The sequence below is a fragment of the Scatophagus argus genome, chromosome 17 (genome assembly GCF_020382885.2).
Source record: "Scatophagus argus isolate fScaArg1 chromosome 17, fScaArg1.pri, whole genome shotgun sequence".
NCBI lineage: Eukaryota > Metazoa > Chordata > Actinopteri > Scatophagidae > Scatophagus > Scatophagus argus.
The window spans coordinates 14,624,859-14,645,114 of NC_058509.1; the positions used below are offsets into that span (position 1 = coordinate 14,624,859).

The 20,256-nt window shown below is 40.0% G+C and overlaps 1 protein-coding gene across 6 annotated transcripts in view; it reads right to left on the minus strand.

Moving 5' to 3' along the window:
- The window catches only part of col9a2 (procollagen, type IX, alpha 2), a 125,770-nt gene that overhangs the window by 10,858 nt on the left and 94,656 nt on the right, over positions 1-20,256 (minus strand). For 3 of the 6 annotated variants that reach the window (XM_046416773.1, XM_046416771.1, XM_046416772.1), the window contains 5 exons: positions 4,949-5,023; positions 3,662-3,697; positions 3,485-3,547; positions 1,426-1,479; positions 1,099-1,134 (listed from right to left, as the gene is read on the minus strand). In XM_046416773.1, coding sequence (XP_046272729.1) covers positions 1,099-1,134; positions 1,426-1,479; positions 3,485-3,547; positions 3,662-3,697; positions 4,949-5,023 — 264 coding nt within the window. Of the gene's footprint in view, positions 1-1,098; positions 1,135-1,425; positions 1,480-3,484; positions 3,548-3,661; positions 3,698-4,948; positions 5,024-6,533; positions 6,826-12,946; positions 13,035-20,256 lie in introns of all 6 variants that reach the window. The other 3 variants (XM_046416769.1, XM_046416768.1, XM_046416770.1) reach the window with 2 other exon arrangements.

The following is a 20,256-nucleotide window of genomic DNA, read 5'->3' on the forward strand; positions in this document are numbered from 1 at the left end:
ACGGAAACTAGGCTCCATCTAGTGGTATTAGAGTGTATTACAGATGATGTGCTGGTGTGCTTACATTGCAATTCTGAATCAACTGGACCCGTGTCTAGTGTGCATAAAGTCAGTAGTTGCATTTTATGATAATACGTACATAAAATGTGGATCATGGATAGCATGTTTCATCTTTATTCAGAGCGGTGTCAGCTGTACAAGGCATATGCCACTAAACCCAAAAGGGGGCACAGCTGGTCAGGCATTCGGGCATGGCGAAAAAGACTCAGGAGGTTGCCTTATGAGACCAGCTGGCTTACAATGTGTTTGTTAGGAAACCGACTTGGCTTCAAACAATGTCTAATTCATCCCGTCATAACTCATTTTAATAAGTTATCATGACAGCCTCATGAGATACAAGGTTTTGTAATTAGTTGTACTGTGCCTTATATAGATACACAGTAAGTGCCTTTACTCAAGTACTGTCGTGTGGTTCTTTATACTTCTACTCCACTATGTTTCTGATGGAAATACAGTTCTTTATACTATTGTACTATATCCGGTATCTATAATTGCTTTTTAATTTCCAGATTTTACACGTTACCAGGTCTATCAAAAAGAGTTTTTGTTTGTATAACTGCTCAGGGCTCAAAAAGGCAAAATTATACAGTATTTTGTAGAATTTTGTTCTTTACTCTTTTAATTCTCCTGATGACCTAGTGTAGTATCTAGTACAGCAGATTAATACGAGTACAAGTATCAGCAGAGTAAAATATCTGTACTTGTGATGGAGGAAAATCCCCACTGGGTGGCTGAATTTTGGTCAAGATTAAAATTTCATTCTATAATAGTATTCTCACTCTCATGATAAAAAACATCGATCTGAATCTGAATTTTGAGGCTGTTCTATAAATAATAAATACAGCAGCTCTGGATGAACCCAAATCAGTTTCAGGCTTAAAGCGACATCAGACTGACGCAACTCTGTTCAGGTTTAAGCACGACCCACTTCCTGTTCAAGCCAAATCCATCCCAAGTAGGTAATTTAGTGCTTAGTTACATATCTATTCATCATACCTACTTTCTAATGGCAAAAAATGTGATAGATAATTTACTTACAGGAGGTCCAGGTTCACCACTTGGTCCAGGTTGACCCTGCAGAGAGCAGAAAACAATAATGTAACTAAAGCTAAAACCTTACACAAGTTAATAATGAGGAGGATAAGGTCCTCAGGCCACAGAATCAGCATACATGAGGTCCACTGTTACACTGAAGGTAAAACAACATTCAATTCTTCTATTTATTCTTTTGTATGTGGGAGTTCAACGTTTTGTCCCATTCATTCAAATAATGGGAATGTGACCCTGAGATTTTCTGATTATAAAACTAACTGACTGTTGTGAAATATAAAATCTGTCCTCAGATAGAAAGGTTTAGGTACTTGCCTTAGGGCCAGGACTGCCAACGGGACCTCGATCGCCCTTTGCTCCAATCAAACCCTGGAGACAGACAGAAACAAATGTTGGCCAGCACGCCAGACGCATATATAGACATCAAAAGCCAAGGACGGAAAGTCATGAGTTAGCACTTTCTATAGGCTATTTGTGATCTCAATTCAACAATACAACACAACACGGCTACAATAGGGCTCATCACACATTTGATTGAAGCTGACACTGTTCTTGTAAGCAATTAGTGAACGAACCTGAGATCGAGATTCCAGGGCGGATTACTGGCTAAATCTCTGAGGAATGCATGTGTGTGTGTCTTTGTGTGTGTGTGTGCTTCTGTTAGCATGTGACCAAGAGGCACTGACACTCAACTGCCCTCCAGCCTGAAGACTGAAGCAGCAACTTGCATCAGTGCGGCTGGAACCAGACAAGCTGCACCATAATTAATATCAGGTAAATCGATAACTGACGTGCCCCAAAGCCATGAAATCATTTTAAACTCATCTGCTTGTCTTTATCTCAAACTCCTCGTTACCTGTAATTACTAGAGATTGAATAGGTGTAATTAGCGTGGGATAATTGCTTTGACATAATGTAAATTAACCTCATTTATCTGACTGAAACGGTGAAATAAACTTTAAATACTAAATCACTGTGTAGACAATAAACTGTTAGTTAGGAGTTCAAGGGTCAGCGGTGCAATGTTATGACAATATTTCTGTCAGAGGAAAATACAGACTCAGCTCACAGAAGGGTATTCTGTATAAGTAATGTGAAAATAAATGTAGAATAGCCTAATGTAGCTTAATGACCTTGTTTTCATTAAAAATCGTAAATCGGAGAGATGAGCTATTAGACATTACAATAAGAACAAGCACAGAGAAATGGGAAATATTTATAATGTTTTAAATATTAAATTAAAGCTAAAAACAAAGGATGAATACTAATGGCTTTATAATGATTTAAAGGCACTCTGTTGAGCTTTTATTATATATAAATTGTTCTGTTTACAATCAACATTTCTCATCCCATGTCAACATTTGATTTTATTTTATTTTATTTTTGAGTGTCAAACAACACCAAATTGTGGGAACTGATCTGCCGGACACTGAACAATGCTGGTGAGTGTTTTGCTTTTAGCACCATATGAGTTAAAAGCTTGTTGCTCTGTGTATTGAACCATCTGTTACCATAGCTCTCAGTTAGCTGCCTTGCTAATGTCAAATGAAATCGCTAAAATTTTTCTCTCTCATCGCATAAGTGCTTCATTGCAGGGCTTCCTGCCAGCAATGTGGGGGCCCAAAAGTGGGACAGTTTCAAAACATAAAGCAAACTCGCAAAGTGGTTAATTTCTGTCTTTAAATAGTCCTCTCCCGTTAGCATAAATGAATTTCATGTCACTCTATTATATGCATTGTTGTGCATGTACCACAAGTGTTAGAAACATGAAGGACCAAAAGTATTACAGTGTACTTGTTTATCATCCTAGTATTCTTTCTGGGATTTTTTTTTTATTGTGTAATTTGAGATAAAATACCTGAACCTTTGTTTACCTTCAATTTGATATGTATGTATATCCTAAAGAAAAAAAAAACTATTTATATCATAGCTTCACTTTTACTTAATAAAATAGCTTGAGCCTCTGTAGTTACAATCAACATTTCTTTAAACTGAAGAATAGCTCCTGAAGGCATGTAATTGGCTGTTATTCTGCCATGTGTTTTCATTGGAAAAATGGCAGTTTTGTTAAATTCTGTTTCTTTTACATTGTCACTAGGTCCCATCTTGCCATTCCTGTGGGATTTTAAGACAACATTTGGTGCCTCAGTTAGTTTGTTTTTCCTCTTCCTTATTAAGTTGTTTTCACATTTAGCTGCTCAGAATGTTTCTTCTGGGAAACAGTTTTTTGGTATCATTTCATTAGCATTTACAAAGCCCCCTCTCTATTTTATTTGCTCTCTTTGTCTCTCTCTCTCTCTCTCCCTCTGTGTCTCTGGGTCTCATTCTCTCTCAAACACACACTACAAAACTAATTATCAGTCAGTTTACTTACATCGATGCCATTCTCTCCTGGTGCTCCATCAGGACCTGGCTCTCCTGGCTCTCCCTTTTGTCCCTACATTAAAAAGAAAACACACACACTATTGTCATGGATTAACCAAATCGATTTGATTCAAACATTTAAGCGTTTGCGATATCAATTTTAACAAACAGTACAGTACAAACTTACAGGTGGACCAGGGGGCCCAGGAGGTCCTTTATCTCCCTGTAGAGAGACAGAGGGGGGATGTTAAACCTTTTTATTTTGGTGAAAATGGGATCTGAACATATGAAATAGTACAAAACATGACCTCTTAATAAACCCATTCACAAATCTAAGTGACTTTACTCATTCCTGTGTCTAATTATCACAACAATGTTCTTCACTACCCATAAATAAATCCAATGCTTGTAAGCCCTGTGGTTCACTGTGCAGATTATCACAAAAATAAATTAAATTAATGCCTTGTCTGAGACTTGTTATTCTGCATGACCTGGCCTTGCAAAATAGGTTTACAACCTCATGTGAACTGCCTTGTTAATTCAAGGTTAATAGAAAAAAAGCCTGTGTGTTTGTCTAGATAGGATATAAGTTGAGAAAATTATACTGCTACTGAGATGGTCAATAACTCTGCATAAATAATGCAGAGACTGAATGCAACATTCATGAAAGATTGCAGCATTAAAATCATATTCTTCCAGAGGCACATGTTCAAAGGCTCCATTATGGAGTAAACAGTCTTCAGATGAAGCCAAGAGTTTTTCTACAAAGGCTGGATTCTTCATCACACTGACATCCCACCTTACCTGTGGCAGAGACCCAAAAGGGAAAAACCACAGTGTAAAAATTGAAGAGCAGGCTACACCTTCCAGTGAGGACCAAGAAGCACTGCTTTTTTTCTTATATATACTAATTTGTCCCAGCTGGTGGCAACCAAATGCTGGAACACAGCAATCTATCAGTGACAAGTCAAAATACACACAGAGTATGTCTGGGAGATGCATATAATGAAGGTTGTACAGCTAAATGTAAGATCATAGACTTTTACTAATAGTTCAAACATATTAGCTGAACTTGAATTTAACATGTATCTAATCACATCTGGTCTGGGATCGTGGAATAGACACCAAGTTTTCCCCTTCACAGTCAGGATTTTACAGGCAGTTTGTTTCTGGCTCCACTTGCTCAGCAGCCTCCACATACAACATATTTACACAACCTGTGAGGAGTTAAGCCTGAGAATATCTCAAATGTATCACATTACTGAGACACAAACTCTGGACTGAAGCAAGGGTCCCTTCTCAAAGACCCCTCTCTCTGCTGGGAACAGAGCTCTTTTGTGCCAATGTGTTTTCATTCACAGTGCCCTCTGCTGGTAAGCCTGCAGTACTGCAGAGCAACACAGATTTGGTATTTCTCCAGCACAATGATGGTCTTTGTGACAAATCTGGCAGGCAAACCTGTGTGGATACTCACATCAATGCCGTCTGACCCAGGAGTGCCAGAAGGGCCTGGTGGGCCGGGCGGGCCCTGAGGTCCAGGTGGACCATTCTGAAATACAGACAGATGGTCATTTCAAGTAAAGCCATAACAACCGCAAATCCAAAGCAATCTTAAACTAGTGTAAAGATATCACAAAAATACTATAAACAGTAATATCCAGTGGCAACATGAATTGCAGATGATGGTAGTGACAAAAAAAAAAAAAAAAAAAAATTCTTTCAGTGAAATTTAGAGAGAACATTTGAAAATCAGGTTTTATCAAAGCTAATTTTTATGAACAAATTTGAAATACAGAACTATGCATGCCATAACTTCAATTCATTAACTCAGTGTTGGAAAAACTACTGTCCAAGAATTCATGCTGATGCCAAAACAAATTCCTCATAGGTGGAACCTATCTGGCAATAAAGGTTTTTCTGATTCTGATTCTGATATAGCCTGAGACAAAAGTGTAGATGTGCTGTACAGATTACAACAAATAACGTAGTAATACTAAATGACACATACACAATATCTGTTAGCTTGTTATATGATGCAGGGTAGACCTGCATCAAACTGGTCAGTTCTGGGTGGGTTACTGCATTGTATCTGTTGACATCAACTGGTATGAAATTATCACAAAAAAAGCAAAGCTAAAAAAAAGGGCAGAAATAAGGAAAATTAGGACAGTGTTGCTGTAGGTAAGAGGTAAAAACAAAGGACTGAGGAGGAATGTGGAAGGAGGGGTCATGAGACTGGCACTGTTTACCCCCATCACCCCCGCCTCACCCCCTCTCCCCATCTAAGTGTCTCCTGAGCCTGTCTTGAAAATCATCTCAGTGGGTCGGCCAGTCCATTAGGTGATGATAAAAAAAAAACAAAAAAAAAAAAAGAAAGAAAGAAAAGAAAAAGAAACACAATTTTGAATCCAACTTTGAATTTTGTGTTGAAGAAAAATGTACAAAAAAAAACAGGAATAATCCTTAGGAGCGACAACTGTCAGACATCCAGTAGATAACATGTAGGTGTGTGTTTGAATAGGGGCTTTCACGCTCAGGGGACAAAGCTTGAGTGTGTGCGTGTTTGTGTGTGTGTGTGTGTGTTTCTATGAGTGTCAGCACCCATTGATTTCAATCTCTGTCATGGCTGCTGCCCATAAAAACTAAAAAAAGAAAAAAAAATCCTCAATGTTTTCCTCCATTCTTTGATTGATAAAAATCTTCTTGGCTGAAAAAAGTAACCCATAGAATAACAAATCGTTGCCTTCACTCCTCAGTTTAATTAAAGGGATAAAGAGTGTCCAAACACGATCAGAATGATAATCCACAGACGATAGTCCGGTTTCAATTTGTCTCCACAAGCTCATCTTTTACATGCATGCTATAAAGCCAGATGGTCACCACAAACAGATTTGTGTTGGTTCAACTTCCAGCATTTTGATCACTTCAACCAGCACCAAGACACCACACAACCTACAACATATCCTCATGATATCCAGTTTTCATCGGCCCACTCCAGGGGCCCTTATCCCCACTGAACCCCAGAATAAAGCAGGTCTCAACCTCCCCTGTCCACTCACCACTTGGGCCAGAGCCAGGCACAAGGTCTGGAGTATTACCCAGGTCTTCAACAAGGCAGAGAGAGCAGCCATGGTCCCTCTCCCCTGTCCGTCTCTCCTCGCTTCACCAAGTCCTCTCTGCTCGCTCCTCTTTCCGCTCCTTTACTCCTCTCCAGGCCAGCACAGCGCAGAACTGGTGGAGCAAAGCTGTCTGAGAGGAAGGAGGGGGGAGGTGGTGGTGGTGCTGGTGGTGGAGGTGATCGGGGGCTATGTGCACTGCCCCGAAAAAATCCACTCAAGAGGATGGAGAGAACTGAGAGTGCAGAGGGAAGAGGAGAGAGGGGGGGAGAGGGAGGGAGAGAGAGAGAGAGAGAGAGAGAGAGAGAGAGAGAGGGACAGAGAGAGAGAGAGAAAGGTGTAATCCTGCCCCACAGGCGACTCCTGAAAGCAGATGAAAAATACACTATGCACCCATCAACTCTGTGGAGAACACACACACACACCTATGTATAGTTAAACACACACAGCATCTCCACACTTAAGGTTTTCACATCAGATTTGGGGTGGGAGGAAACTCTCTGAATATGCGCTGAACAGGCAGCTTCTGGCACAGTGATTGGATGCTTAATGAATAATTAACATATTTTCTACACAGTTCTGGAGCCAGTTGGTCTGAGCAGCAATCAAGCTCCTCCCAAGACCGTGGGAGTGGACAAATGAATGAAAACTGCATGTAAAGCCAACTGTGCCAAACACCTAAACACAAGTCTCTCTCTCTCTGCCTTCGCTTCTGTCTCTTTCTACAAACGTGATATCCTCTTACCCTGAGGATATCATTTGTATGGAGGTATAAAAATCTCCTAATATTTCCCAGGTGAGTGTTGCAATGCTTGGAGGAGAGGAACTGGAAGCTACTTGGAGGATATAGCATGTAAATGACAGGTATTTGATCAGGAAGGGGATAGCACTTTCACTTTGTCAACAAAAGCCATGACTGTAAACTGTAGACATAAAAGGACAATTAAGAGAAAGCAAATAATGTTTCTGATTACCTCTCACTGGTGATCCATTCAAACTCTTTTACTGACATCTAGTGGTCATTTTACTAACAGCAGGTTAGTTCCCACAGTAATCAAAAGCGGCCAGGCTTGAGTAAACAAAACTCATGAAAATGTGAAACATACCTTATAGTGACCCCTATTGTACAGACATCACATTACAGCAATTACATATGTGCCCACTAGATGGCACCAAATACAAATGAACAGATGTCAGTTTGCAGAGCAGCTTGCTTGCTTTTGAGGCCTCCACTGTTACAACTGGGGATTATGCATTTGTTGTCCTCAGGGATGACAAAGACAGTACTGAGGATGCTGAAAAGAGATGCCTTTATTAGAAAATTGAGATTTATAGCACGCCATGGGGAATCTCAACAGACCACATTAAATAAATTAGGAAGCCAACTCAATGGTGTATTTGTTTTGCACATTTTTACTTACCACATTTATCACACTCGAACTCAGAATTTTTATTGCATTTTTCATACTTTGCACAAAATGATTAAATATTAATAACCGCTCAGTGAACTCTTTTTTGCTATATTTATTTAAAAAAATAGTCATTAGATAGAATAATTAGAATGAAATATGGAAAAAAACACCTTGGAGGTCTGAACTGAACTTAATCTGTTTGACAACAACTTCACCATTAGTTTTGTTTATAATACAACAGTATTTGAGAAATATTTGAAAAGTGCTGCAATCTTTGACAGTTAAAATTGGCACTGAAGTACAATAGGCACTGTAACTTACAGGAATGAATGGAGATGGACCAGATGACAGACATCTTGTAAAAGCCTGTCTTTGTGTGCCCCTTTTGTTTAAAATGTGTTGGGGATTTATTGGTTGAACTAATTTCTGAAGCCATCATTTTCATGTTTTTTTTTTTTTTATCCATAAACTTCATGTCCATGTCCTGTGCATTCACGGGATCAGGCTGATTGTGTATGAAAAGATTAGTGCTGCTGGTAGTCACATCCACAAAGAGTCCCCCAAATCTGCATTGTGCAAGCAGGCGTTGTTAATGTTCTTCTGAATCATTACGCTCTAGTGAACGGTGAAGTGTTTGCCTCGGTGCCACTTCTTCACCAAGTATGTTTGAAAAGTTAGAATGTCAGCAGGCTTCTGCAAATCCAAATGATGAAACTGTATTTTCTTGTAATGCTTATGAGTCACTTCCTTCAGGCAGATGAAAATTGCAACATCAAGGAAGAGCTCAGTTTGGATCTCATTAACCCTTTAAAGCAGTATATAACTGCTAAAAAGGAATATAAATGGTGATTACTACATCAAACTGAGCACTTTATGTTCAGTCTTTGTGCTTAGCTGACCTGCTTATGTCTTCACACTAAACAGACAAACACATGAGCGATGTCAATGTTCTCATCTCTCTGGAAGGTGGCAAATCATTTCCCAAAATGTTAAACTATGGCTTTAAACAACTCAATCAGGTCACCTTCAGTGGACATAAACCACTAAATCTTTAAGGCAACTGCATGATACACATCCTCTGGCGAATATCTCCCACAGTGCACCAATTCTTTCTTACTTGATTTTGCATTTTCACAGCAAAATCTCTCACATAAAAACTGTTCAGAACACTGTGAGAGCACAGGCGAATCGAATTTCAGAAAAAACTGAGAGATCAAATGCTTGAAAACGCGTCTGTTTCCAAAAACCTGCTCTTCTGATCTTCTCACGGGTGAAAGCTGAAAAGGATCATCATCCAGTTGTTGTCTCTCTCATTACAAACGAATCCCCCAGCCTCCTCAAACTTCAGAAACAGACAAAGAAAACACTGGCCTCTCCCCATTCCCTCTGTCCCTCTGAATCCCTCTCTCCCTGTCTCTTGCTCCCTGCTCATGTTTAAATTCTCAGAGGAAAATGACTTAGCTGTTATTTTTTCTCAGTGAAAGCAATCAAGTGGATACCATACTCATCGCAGCTTACTGACAGATGCATGAAACAACATGCCACCCAAATTCGAACCTGTAAGTCATCATCACACATCCGTACCTCATGCATAACCTCCCATTTATTATCTGGCCCTCCACACAAATGCACAAAACAGAACAAAGCAAGCCCGTACATACACATGCTCATGCAGTTTAAGTACCGCCTAATTGAAATATTATGAGTGACCAGGGAGGTTTTGGTTCTGCGTTGGTGTTCAGCTCTCTGCTCTCACTTCTCCTGAGAAAGATCTGTTTCACACAGACAGGCTAGTCTATTCTCGCTGTAATAAGACACCTGAGAGAAGGGGAGAATGGAAGTCATCATTAAAGTCTGACGCAAAGACAGGAAGACACATACAAACACACACACCCACTGTACAATGATGACAGACAGGGTAAATATTATTCTTGAGCGCAGGTGTGAGGGGTAGCAGCAAAGCGATAACAGAGGGGGTCATTAAGAACCCAGCAGGGTTTAAGGCTGACCCAGAGGCCCGTAATGTGTCAGGCCTTCCATTGAAAAAGTTTACAGTCAGAGCACAGGGAGGAGAGACATGCACTGACAGGTTGATGATATACAGGCAGAGTATATTAGTCTGGTATGAAACATATTCATTGGGGTGTTTTGTGGTTATTCTCTCAGTGTCTCCAGTCAGTCGGAGGCAAAAGCTTCTTTGATGTGTAAAATGGAAATGAGGCCATTTGTGGTGTGATTTGGTTGTCGATCACAAAGCAATCACACATTCCCTCAGACTTTCTTTCCCCTTTCTTCAACGATTTCACTCCTACAAGACTCAGTTGAAAATCTTCATCTGCCTCCCACAGCAAGACCACTTTCAAGACACCAATCTTTGAAGCGCATTTACAAAGTCAGAGAGAGTCAGATCCGACTTCTCACCAAGGCCGCCACCTGAGCTGAACCTGATGTAGTGGCGAGACCCAGCTGCACAGCGAGGACTGGCCCACAATAACAGGCTGACAAAGCGATGACGGCTGCGGAGATGAAAAAACACACCGTTTAGCAGCCGCTGACCCCAGTGTGATGTAGGTGAGCTGTCTCTAAGCATCAAAGCACGGCACACATTCACATACTGGAACAAAGCCCAATAAGGGATGAGGGCTGAAGGAGCAGCAGATTGCTACTATTCCTTGAACATGTTTGTATTAACTAATATGTAAAAATATTTCATGTTCTGACATTGTTATGGGAGCTAGATACCCTACTCTAGTTGTACCCTTCACAAGTTTTCCCAGCCTCCCCTGAATTTGATTTAAGTTTTTGGGGTGATGAAATGCTGTTTTCAGCAAACATAATTTGTGAAATATATTGGCCTGTGGTGGTGGTCTGGCATGGAGCTGTGGGCTTTAAATCCTATCTAGGCAGACTGAGTGTGAGATTTCTTCAAACTTCAAACATAATAAATAAGACACATTAAATCTAAGTTATCAAAATAGATGTGTTGCAGATGTACAGTGGAAACTGGCAGATTATGTTGAGTGAAATATATACATTTATATGTAAATTATGTTCAGTGGGACTGAGGCTAAGCTGCCATATGTTAGACTGCACATGCTGGGCCAGTGCACCCTGATGTCACACGTGAAGGAATGATTTGACGTTTTGGGAAGCAATAACTTTACTTCTAAGGGTTTGATGAGGAGGCTGACACCACCTTCATATTTGCTCTAAATATGAAGCCAGAGCCAGCGAACAGTTAGCTTAAACACTGAAAAGCATGAGCCTGAGCAAGTAACAAATTCCACAAGCCAACCACTCTAAAGCTCACTAATTAACATATTTTAGAGATGCTGTTACATATTCTTTTGATGTTTGGACAGAGCTAAGCTTGCTATGGCCTACTGCCTCCTGCTGGTTTACTAAGCTAAGCTAACTGTCTGCTACATGGCTGCATATTTAGCCTGTACATAAAAGGGTGGTAACCTATTGATCTTCTTCTGCAACTTCAGAGGAAGTTGCAATAAGTTTGTTTTCCTGCACATCCATGAAAAGAATTACTGTCATAGTAGCTTTGATTATAGAGTTTGAGGATAATCACTTTATCTGTTTTTGAAAATAGTTTCCTATCACCATACATGTAAGATCTATAGTGCAAAATAATGTCTCTTGTTCTCTCATGAGCCAGACCTTAAAATCTGCAATAAAGCGACAGGCATTTTCCCATTCCATACATGTAAGAACCAATAAGTTAAACTTAAACTCCCCTCACCCTAACATAATGGGCCCCACTGTTTGCTGTCTACACTGTTTTCTACATCCAGCCAGGAAATAAATCCAGGGAAAGAAGCTGTTTTGGACCTGCAGTGCCCTCCTCTTGAAATATGAGTGAAAAAATGTTGTCAGTCTGACAACTGAGCAGCACAGAAACTGTCAACTTCATTTAAGTAATGTAAAATAAATAAAAAATAAATCCATGATGTATTGCTGACCAACTGTCTCAAAAAGCCTTGAATCCAAAACAAGCCAAGACTGGGACAGGAAAAGGAGTATTGTCCATGCTGGATGTTGTCCCACAAAGATGATGTGTCTTTTTTGTTAATTATCTTTATTGTCATTGATATTGCTCAAAGCTATTTTAATTATGTCATTTATTTATCACTGTGGGCGGCACGGTGGTGCAGTGGTTAGCACTGTCGCCTCATAGCAAGAGGGTTCCAGGTTCGAATCCCGGTCTGGGCCCTTCTGTGTGGAGTTTGCATGTTCTCCCTGTGCCTGCGTGGGTTTTCTCCGGGTACTCCGGCTTCCTCCAACAATACCAAAAACATGCACGTTAGGTTAATTGGCTACTCTACATTGTCCCTAGGTGTGTGTGTGTGAGAGTGTACGGTTCTCTGTCTTTGTGTGTTGGCCCTGCGATTGACTGGTGACCAGTCCAGGGTGAACCCCGCCTCTCGCCCGTAGTCAGCTGGGATAGGCTCCAGCTCCCCCACGACCCTGACGGATAAGCGGTATAGAAAATGGATGGATGGATTCATCACTGTACAAATGGAGATGAATATGATTTTACTGTGGTGAGGCAGTGCTGTGGCATTACAGAAGGCAGGAGAATTCCACGCAGGTTTGCTCTAATCAATTTTGTTTTGTGCATTTAGGCTTTAAAGGGGGCTCGTCGTATTTTAAGTTGACATGTTTCAACAAGTTCAAACAGGTGATCTGCAAAACTTTTAAACAAGCAACTGTTTGTCATATAATGCTTAGCTTGTTGTGAAGTCGAGCCTGATACAGTTTTAAAATGGGGTTGGACATAAAGTACGTCTTGTACACGTGTGTGAAAAATGATAGCGATACAGCCGCTGTGAGCGAGATAATGTAAAACAGAGCTGAAGAATCAGACTGGCAGTTTTCTGAATGGCTTCACAGAAAATAATACCACTGGTGATGAGTCAGTGAGTTGAGATTTACCTGATGTTAGTGTTTCCATCACAAGGACTTAAGCTGCTCCAACACCAGACTGTGTATGTGGCCACATTTAGACGGAAGCAGCTGATACCTACACAGAGATAATGAGATAAAAATATTTGCATATTTGGTCTGACACAGAGGAAAAAAGAAAATAGAGGACTTAACATAAACATAGAGAGATATTCTCTAAAACAGCTTTATCTGTTGTGGACCCTCTCCAATCCTCTCCGAAGGGATCAGAGATGGGCTGCTGTAAGTTCCTTAGTATACGTGGTTCATGCGTAGATATTGTCAATTTCTGCTTTATAGCTCTAACATATAAACTTGTTAAATAGCAAAGACATAGCATAATTACTGTATTACATCTGGATGGCATGCACAAATGAACTGTTAACAATGCTACATTTAAACTGTTAAAGAGAACTGTAATTAAATCTGAACGCCTGCTGTGACATTACAACATCAGCTCAGAATTGGATTAAGGGAAGAATAAAGCAACGCCTAATTCATTTTCACAAGCGGTAAACACAATCTCTTGTTCATCTTCTAGCTTTGTCATACACGTTTCGAAAGAACAAATGACTCCAAGACGGTTCAGCTAATTGTTCGACTGTTCCGATGAATAAGACGGTCGACTGGGAGGATGCTTAAGCCTGCAGTGACAGATATAATCCAATATACTATGAGGTAAATTAAAGGACACACAGAGCTGTTGCCAAGAAAATATATACATCAATACTGCAAATCCAGGCAATAAATATCGAATCCCTGGCATGTTTTAGCGTTTCTGTCAAGCTCAGGGCTCCTTCAGTCCCCCAACAGCACCCCTGACAAGCACACACACTCTAAATTCATACATATTTGCTCCAACAAGGGTTCACCATCTCAGCTATATATCAGATCAAATTTAGAGCTGCACTAATTATTACCAATGAACTGACTATGTGTAATGAGAAAGGGTTGCCCATAATGACAAACCCAGAGATAATTACCACCAGCCTCTCCATTTCCTCTCAGCTCCAAGAAGCATTTTGTTAAGCATTTTTTTCAGGTCCCAGATTTAGTTTTATGGCCTAAAACTTTACAGTTCCTGTTGTGGTCTGACCACATCACCCTCATTTACAGCTGTTTTTAGTGAAAAAGATCTGTATGCTTTCTGCCCAGCAACAAACAGCAGACACACAAACAGACAATGTTAGCAGGCAGCTTGTGAACCTAATGAATGGATGGAACTTGAATTTCCCTCGGGATCAATAAAGTATCTATCTATCTTTCTATCTTTCTATCTATCTATCTATCTATCTATCTATCTATCTATCTATCTATCTATCTATCTATCTATCTATCTACCATTCAGGAGTTACAGAGCCAGACATTTCCCTCAGGAGTTAGAAGAGGCCAGGACAGTGCTAAAAGAAGAGAATATTGGACTGAGCTAGTGGTCAGTAACACGACCCAAAATGAATGCTAATGTCACACTTTGTCAGCTGGATGTGCTTATAGGCAAATATTAATTAACATGTCTGCAATGCATTTTGTAAGATCATACAAAATTATAAGGTTGTTTGAACAGCGTGTTGTGCTGCTCCCAAGTGACCAAAAATCAATTAATGCAGGTTACAGTGGGTTGTACACATTTAGGAACATAGTGGATCACAAAATAAAAGTGACATCTCTGCATATAGCTACTTGTGGCATTGATGGATGCCAGACTTTTCACAGAAGTTTTAGGAAAGTTAGAACACAAAGGGAGCAAGTCACAGGGCTTATTGGTGTAATTAAGTGAACAAGACTTTTGCACTTCGCTGTAAATGTCAGATGTTTTATTTATTTATTTTTTTTTTTTGCCATGTGACTTAGATTCTGTTAATGTTAATGCCTGAAACGGCTCGAAAAAAAATCCAATAAAATGCACATTTTCAGTTAGGCCTGCCAATGGCATACAGTCTCCATTAGCACAGGAGGGACGGGAGACTCTGGTTTAGTCATCTGGACCTGCTGCAACTACTCTGCCGTGTTTGGTCCACCTTATTTAATTAGAAGTGATTACTTTGTAATGTATCATATAAAGCACAAATAGGGCACAGCTGGAAACCATCACACTCAAATATAAAATACTGTGCATCAAACTTAAAAGCCTTTATACAAACACACCTGGCTACAAGCAATCACAAAATGATCATCACGTTTTCAGTGAGATCCCATGCTGCCATTGTCTGACACTTCATTTCTAACCACAACATATTAAAAAGGGATAATAACCAACATTGCCCAGACAGCAGACATACATTCACAAGCACATTCAGACTTCTTGAGTAACACCAGATGCTACAGCGACTGGCTTAATATCAAACAGTATTTAGGTTTTGATGCTGATTTTTCCCGTGGTGTATGGTAATGAAAGCTAGAACGTGTTCTACACTGAGCAATGGCTTAGTTCAGTCAGGACTTCACACATACTGCAAAGTCACAAGAAGAACAAGAATCAGTGTTTTCATTTCTTGTTGGATGTTTGTCTTTAGGTGCTTGGGGAGGAACACAGTGAGCCAAAATGAGCATCAGACTTGCTGCATCTCTTCTGTTTTCTATTTCTCTTCTCTGTTCCAAAGAAACAGACCAGCTGTAACATTCCCATCAATTCCTCCTCCTCTCCTTGTCCAGACTCCACTGTGGAGGATTGCCCCTCAGGCTGATCTTGTACGATAAGACTCGTTGCTTTCAAGCTTTAACCCCCAACCTGCGGCTTTGCTTTCTCTTAAAGTTCTTCCTTCTTTGGACTCTGTGAACTTTTTCTCTCTCCGTTCCTACTTGTCTTCATTTGCGTTATCTCTGACCAGTTCCCATTTCTGTCTCGTGTCCAGCTCCATTCATCTCTTTATCTCCCACTCTTTCATTCCTTGTCATTCCTCCCTCTTCTCCCAATAACATGCAACCTTCAGAGCTCTCACACTGTGCATGTGTCACTGACATTTTGCTCAGGGTTTCCATACCTTTTCCTCTTACACTGCGTGTTTGATTAAAACCTCTGTGACCAGTGATCCATATTGCTGACAACATTTTATTTCAACACCTCCATTTGGTTTGGTACTTGTGTGGCCTGGCATGCAATGGTTTCTGGGTCAGTGGGCTATCATATATACCATGTTTCAGTAATATTGATTGAGCAGCATAATAGATGCAACATTTATAAAAACAAAGTAAAAAAAAAAGGCTTTCTAAATTTAAAAAAAAATGGAGAAAAGCAGCTGGAACATTAGAGGCAGAAGCCATGAAAACACAATTTCTTTGTGTTCTTGACTGCCTGGACAAACAAACAAACACAATGGTGCGAGGTTACTTTTCTTCACAATAAACGAGAAAATTACAAAGTCTACGGTTTGCTTAAGTGATGAATTTCCTATGTCCCTGATCTTACAAAAGAAGAACTGGTCACAGAGCAAAAAATAGTTTCATACAACAGAGACACGCAATTAAAAAGACAATATTCAATCAGCGTTGATAAGAAACTGAGGGGTTAATAACATGTTTGATAGAGGGGACAGGGACAATTTCATAGCACAAGTCAATATAATGAGCTTCCATTATAGGGCACATTTGTGTGTAATTCTGTGTTTCAACCCATGATTACTTGCATCTCTAGGACACTTTGTCCTCACCACAGTTCTCTCCTTCCTTCAACTACCACCTAATTCAAACTGACGCAGACAACACGGGGACTACAATTGAATTCCGAGACGGTGCTGAAATTGGTGTTTTAGCTCATGCAAGTCTAAACAGACCGACATTGTGTTTTAATACTGTTCGGACTACACCTGATGTCAAGGCCACTTTTCCAGGGCTACTATTGTAGCAAGGGACCGTGAAATGAGTAAATGAGAAAAAACAAACACACACCGAAGCCCACACAGCCCATCTTCTGAGTCATAGCAGTCGTGAGTAGTTATCAGTATTGGAGGGATCTCAAGCCCTCCCTCATCACCATCAATCTGTCCAAATGACTCCTCTCTCAGCCCGGTCTCTCCACTGCTCCTGTTGCTCGCCCATTTTGTCCACACATTTTATCTCCCCCCAGGTCATAGCAGCATCTCTCTCTCTAGCTGGTTCCCTCTCTTTAATTCCTTCGTTTACAACCACTTATCTGCATGGGTTTTTCCCTTCACTGTCATTGCCATTTCTCTCTACTCTCTCTCAAGTCTTTGCTTTATCTCTAACAATCATTTGCATTTCTCCAGCTTGATGAAACTGCTCCACGACTAAGCGAGCCCCAGTGTGATGGATAGTCTAATGGAAACAGATGAAGCCTTAAAACCATAATTTAGAGGGACATAATATTCTGAAGACTTCAGTGAGATTCACTCAGGATGATCCTGTATGTTTGTGTCAGATTGTAAAATATCCCATATGCAACTTGTGCATGCGTCATCAGATGGAGATGAGTTTTAGGCCTACAACATACTTAAATGCAGCACAGCTGCAAATGTGCTATCTGGACAAGGCATCCTCTACCTTCCACCACCTTCCAAGAGAGTTTTTCTTTGCCGTGGTCTGCTTGCTCTGGGGTTCAGGCTCTGGGTTTCTGTACAGCCCCTAGAGACAATTTTGATTGTAAAAGGTGCTATATAAATAAAACTGAATTGAGCTGAATTGAATGTCTCAATGCATTTAAATACAGAAAAGTGAAGTATTATTTATGTTCTGTTTTCTATGGCTAACAGGCTGCATGTTACACTTTCAACTCTCAAAGCATTTTAACTTTAATACAGGAGCCATGTCAAGCCATGACTAGCTTTGGCTAAAGCTAAATTTCCTTTTCTCCTTAACTGTATCTCTAATTGAAAAATACCCATTTTAATAAACCAGCATCTCGATGAAGCAGTCTGTTGTTCCACATAACAAAATGAGGCACCCCACTCATCCAATCACAAGGGAGAAAAAAGAAAAGGTGCTGCTAAAAATTAGGTTCAATAGCTTAACAGAAAGAGACTAACGGTAGGCTAACTGTGATCAGGCTCGGAAGTGGATTCATGCACCTACAATTCCATATTTAAAAGTAAAGACAGATAGGCTTATAATAATATGGACATGGAAAACATGTAACAATGAAGGATTAGAGAGCTGAAAGAACAGCATTTGTTTGTATATACATACAACAAAAGGTCTTTCCACGATGTTTCCTTTGCATTCCTAAAGATTATCCAAGCGCAAAATAATCTATGTACATTTTTTAAACATTATTTAAGCTAAATAAACAGTCAGCATTAAAAGGCACAAAATTAAAGAACTTAAATGTTTCCATCTGTTATGCAGTTTTACAGCCAGCATAAAAATATCTTAACTGTAATGTTTCTGGAGTTACAGCTCTTTGCCATTTTATGCAAAGCACTATAAATGGAGAAACTTGCAAGTAAAAAAAAACGATTAATAAAAATAATAATAATAAATAAAACTCTAACAGAAACAAAACATAAATTCACAATGACAAACTCTCACTGGCAAGGAACTACTCACTGGCAAGGAACTCAAGTCCCCCAACAGGCTGCACACTAATGAGGTCCAATCAGTGACCATATTACCACCTCCCAGAACCGGACACTAGGGGCCTAAAACGTACATGCACATGCCTACACAAACACACACGTACACAAAGACACACAAACAAGGGATACCCCCCGGGGTGAAAAAGTGCAAAGTTGAAAACTGCACCCAGGTGCTGCTGTCAGGAAAAGGAAACTGACTACTGAGTGTGTGAGGGTGCAGAGGTCATGTTGCATGTGGAACACATGCTACATATTGTAAGTACAGGCATGCAAAGCCATACACAGTGTGTAGGCTGTTTACATGTTCTTTCTCAAACACAGAGGACATTAATAGCCCTATAATTTTACTAAGCAGTGACACATGTGCCTCCACGCCAGTTGTAATCTGATACAGCAACAGTATCTGGACAGTGCAGCCACTCTAAAACAACTCACCTTCAATGACATTCAGTAAAAGCAAACAGACTCAAGCCTGCATACCTGTAAGCCAATATTTTTCACTGGCTTGGAAGGCACCAACGGTTGGCTATCGGTGCGGACTTCTTGATATTCAACACTCAACAAAAGCAATGCGAGAACAGCTGGGGGAAAGCAGCTGCTTCCAATATACATTTCATCCATAAAATGCTTTGTATTACCTAATCTCGCTGCACAACAGAAGAGGTGCCTCCTAACATGCACACACACACACACACACACTGCAGTTTGAAATCACATATGAAGCACATTACAGGTCTTTGTAGTTAAATCATATATGTGGAGCCACTGAAAACCTTTGTAACTAGAGGGAAGATAAAAATGGAAACAGTCATGAAACAGTCAAGGAATAAAGGTGACAAAAACTGCAATTGCAACTGCACGAGGCAGATTATTTTCATAATGGTTTACAGTTTTGATTCTGTTAATACACATGCATTACCTCATTCATTGCCATTATCACACCCTTACTAAACATCAAAACCACTTCTGTTAAAATTCTGCACAAGTCGTTTAGTCGTCGGGCAGGAAACAACAGTAGTAAAAAACACCACATTACAGGATTCATCTGTCTATTTCTCTAATTAATTGTGCCCAGGCTTCAAACAGCTTCCTTCGGGTTGTTTTTTTTTTTTTTTTTTTTTTTACAAGAGACAGCTTGCTATGAATAATGGTCTCTGGGCTCTGTAACAGGCAGCTCTCACATAGCAGACTGTATGTGTCACAGACAAATAGGAATAGCAATTTAGATGGCGAAATATATAAAGTGAAAGCCAACTCAGAACGTTTTTCATTCAAGAGAAGTGGATCAAATGAGGAAGGTCAATGAGAGACAGACGTGGATCTGGAGCCGCTTTGCTTAATGTTCCTGTTTTTATTAGGGCTGTTAAATTGTCTATGTAAAGTGGTTGGCAGGCATAGACATACACTGAGAGCTACATTCTCACAACTCTTGTCTGTCTACTTTAACATTTGACTGAATGCTGGAGTTGGAATCTGTTATTTCCCAAGTGCCCATTTGTCAGCGCCAATATTTTTTTCTGTCTGCATCAGCCTCAATCAATTACACACAGTTACATTTTATGTTTTAATTGCTGTAAGGTTAGGTTTTATGGCAAATATTGGATTTCTCTTGCCAAAGCAGGAATTTCCTCTCTGGAATAGCTGTGTTGCTTTGATAAACGGGTCAGGTGAGGTAAAGTTGTTCTTCATCAGGAACGAGGAATAACTGTTCTATTTGTTTAGTCTCCATGGAAATGAGTACGTATCACTGTGTGCACAATCAAAAGGGTCCAC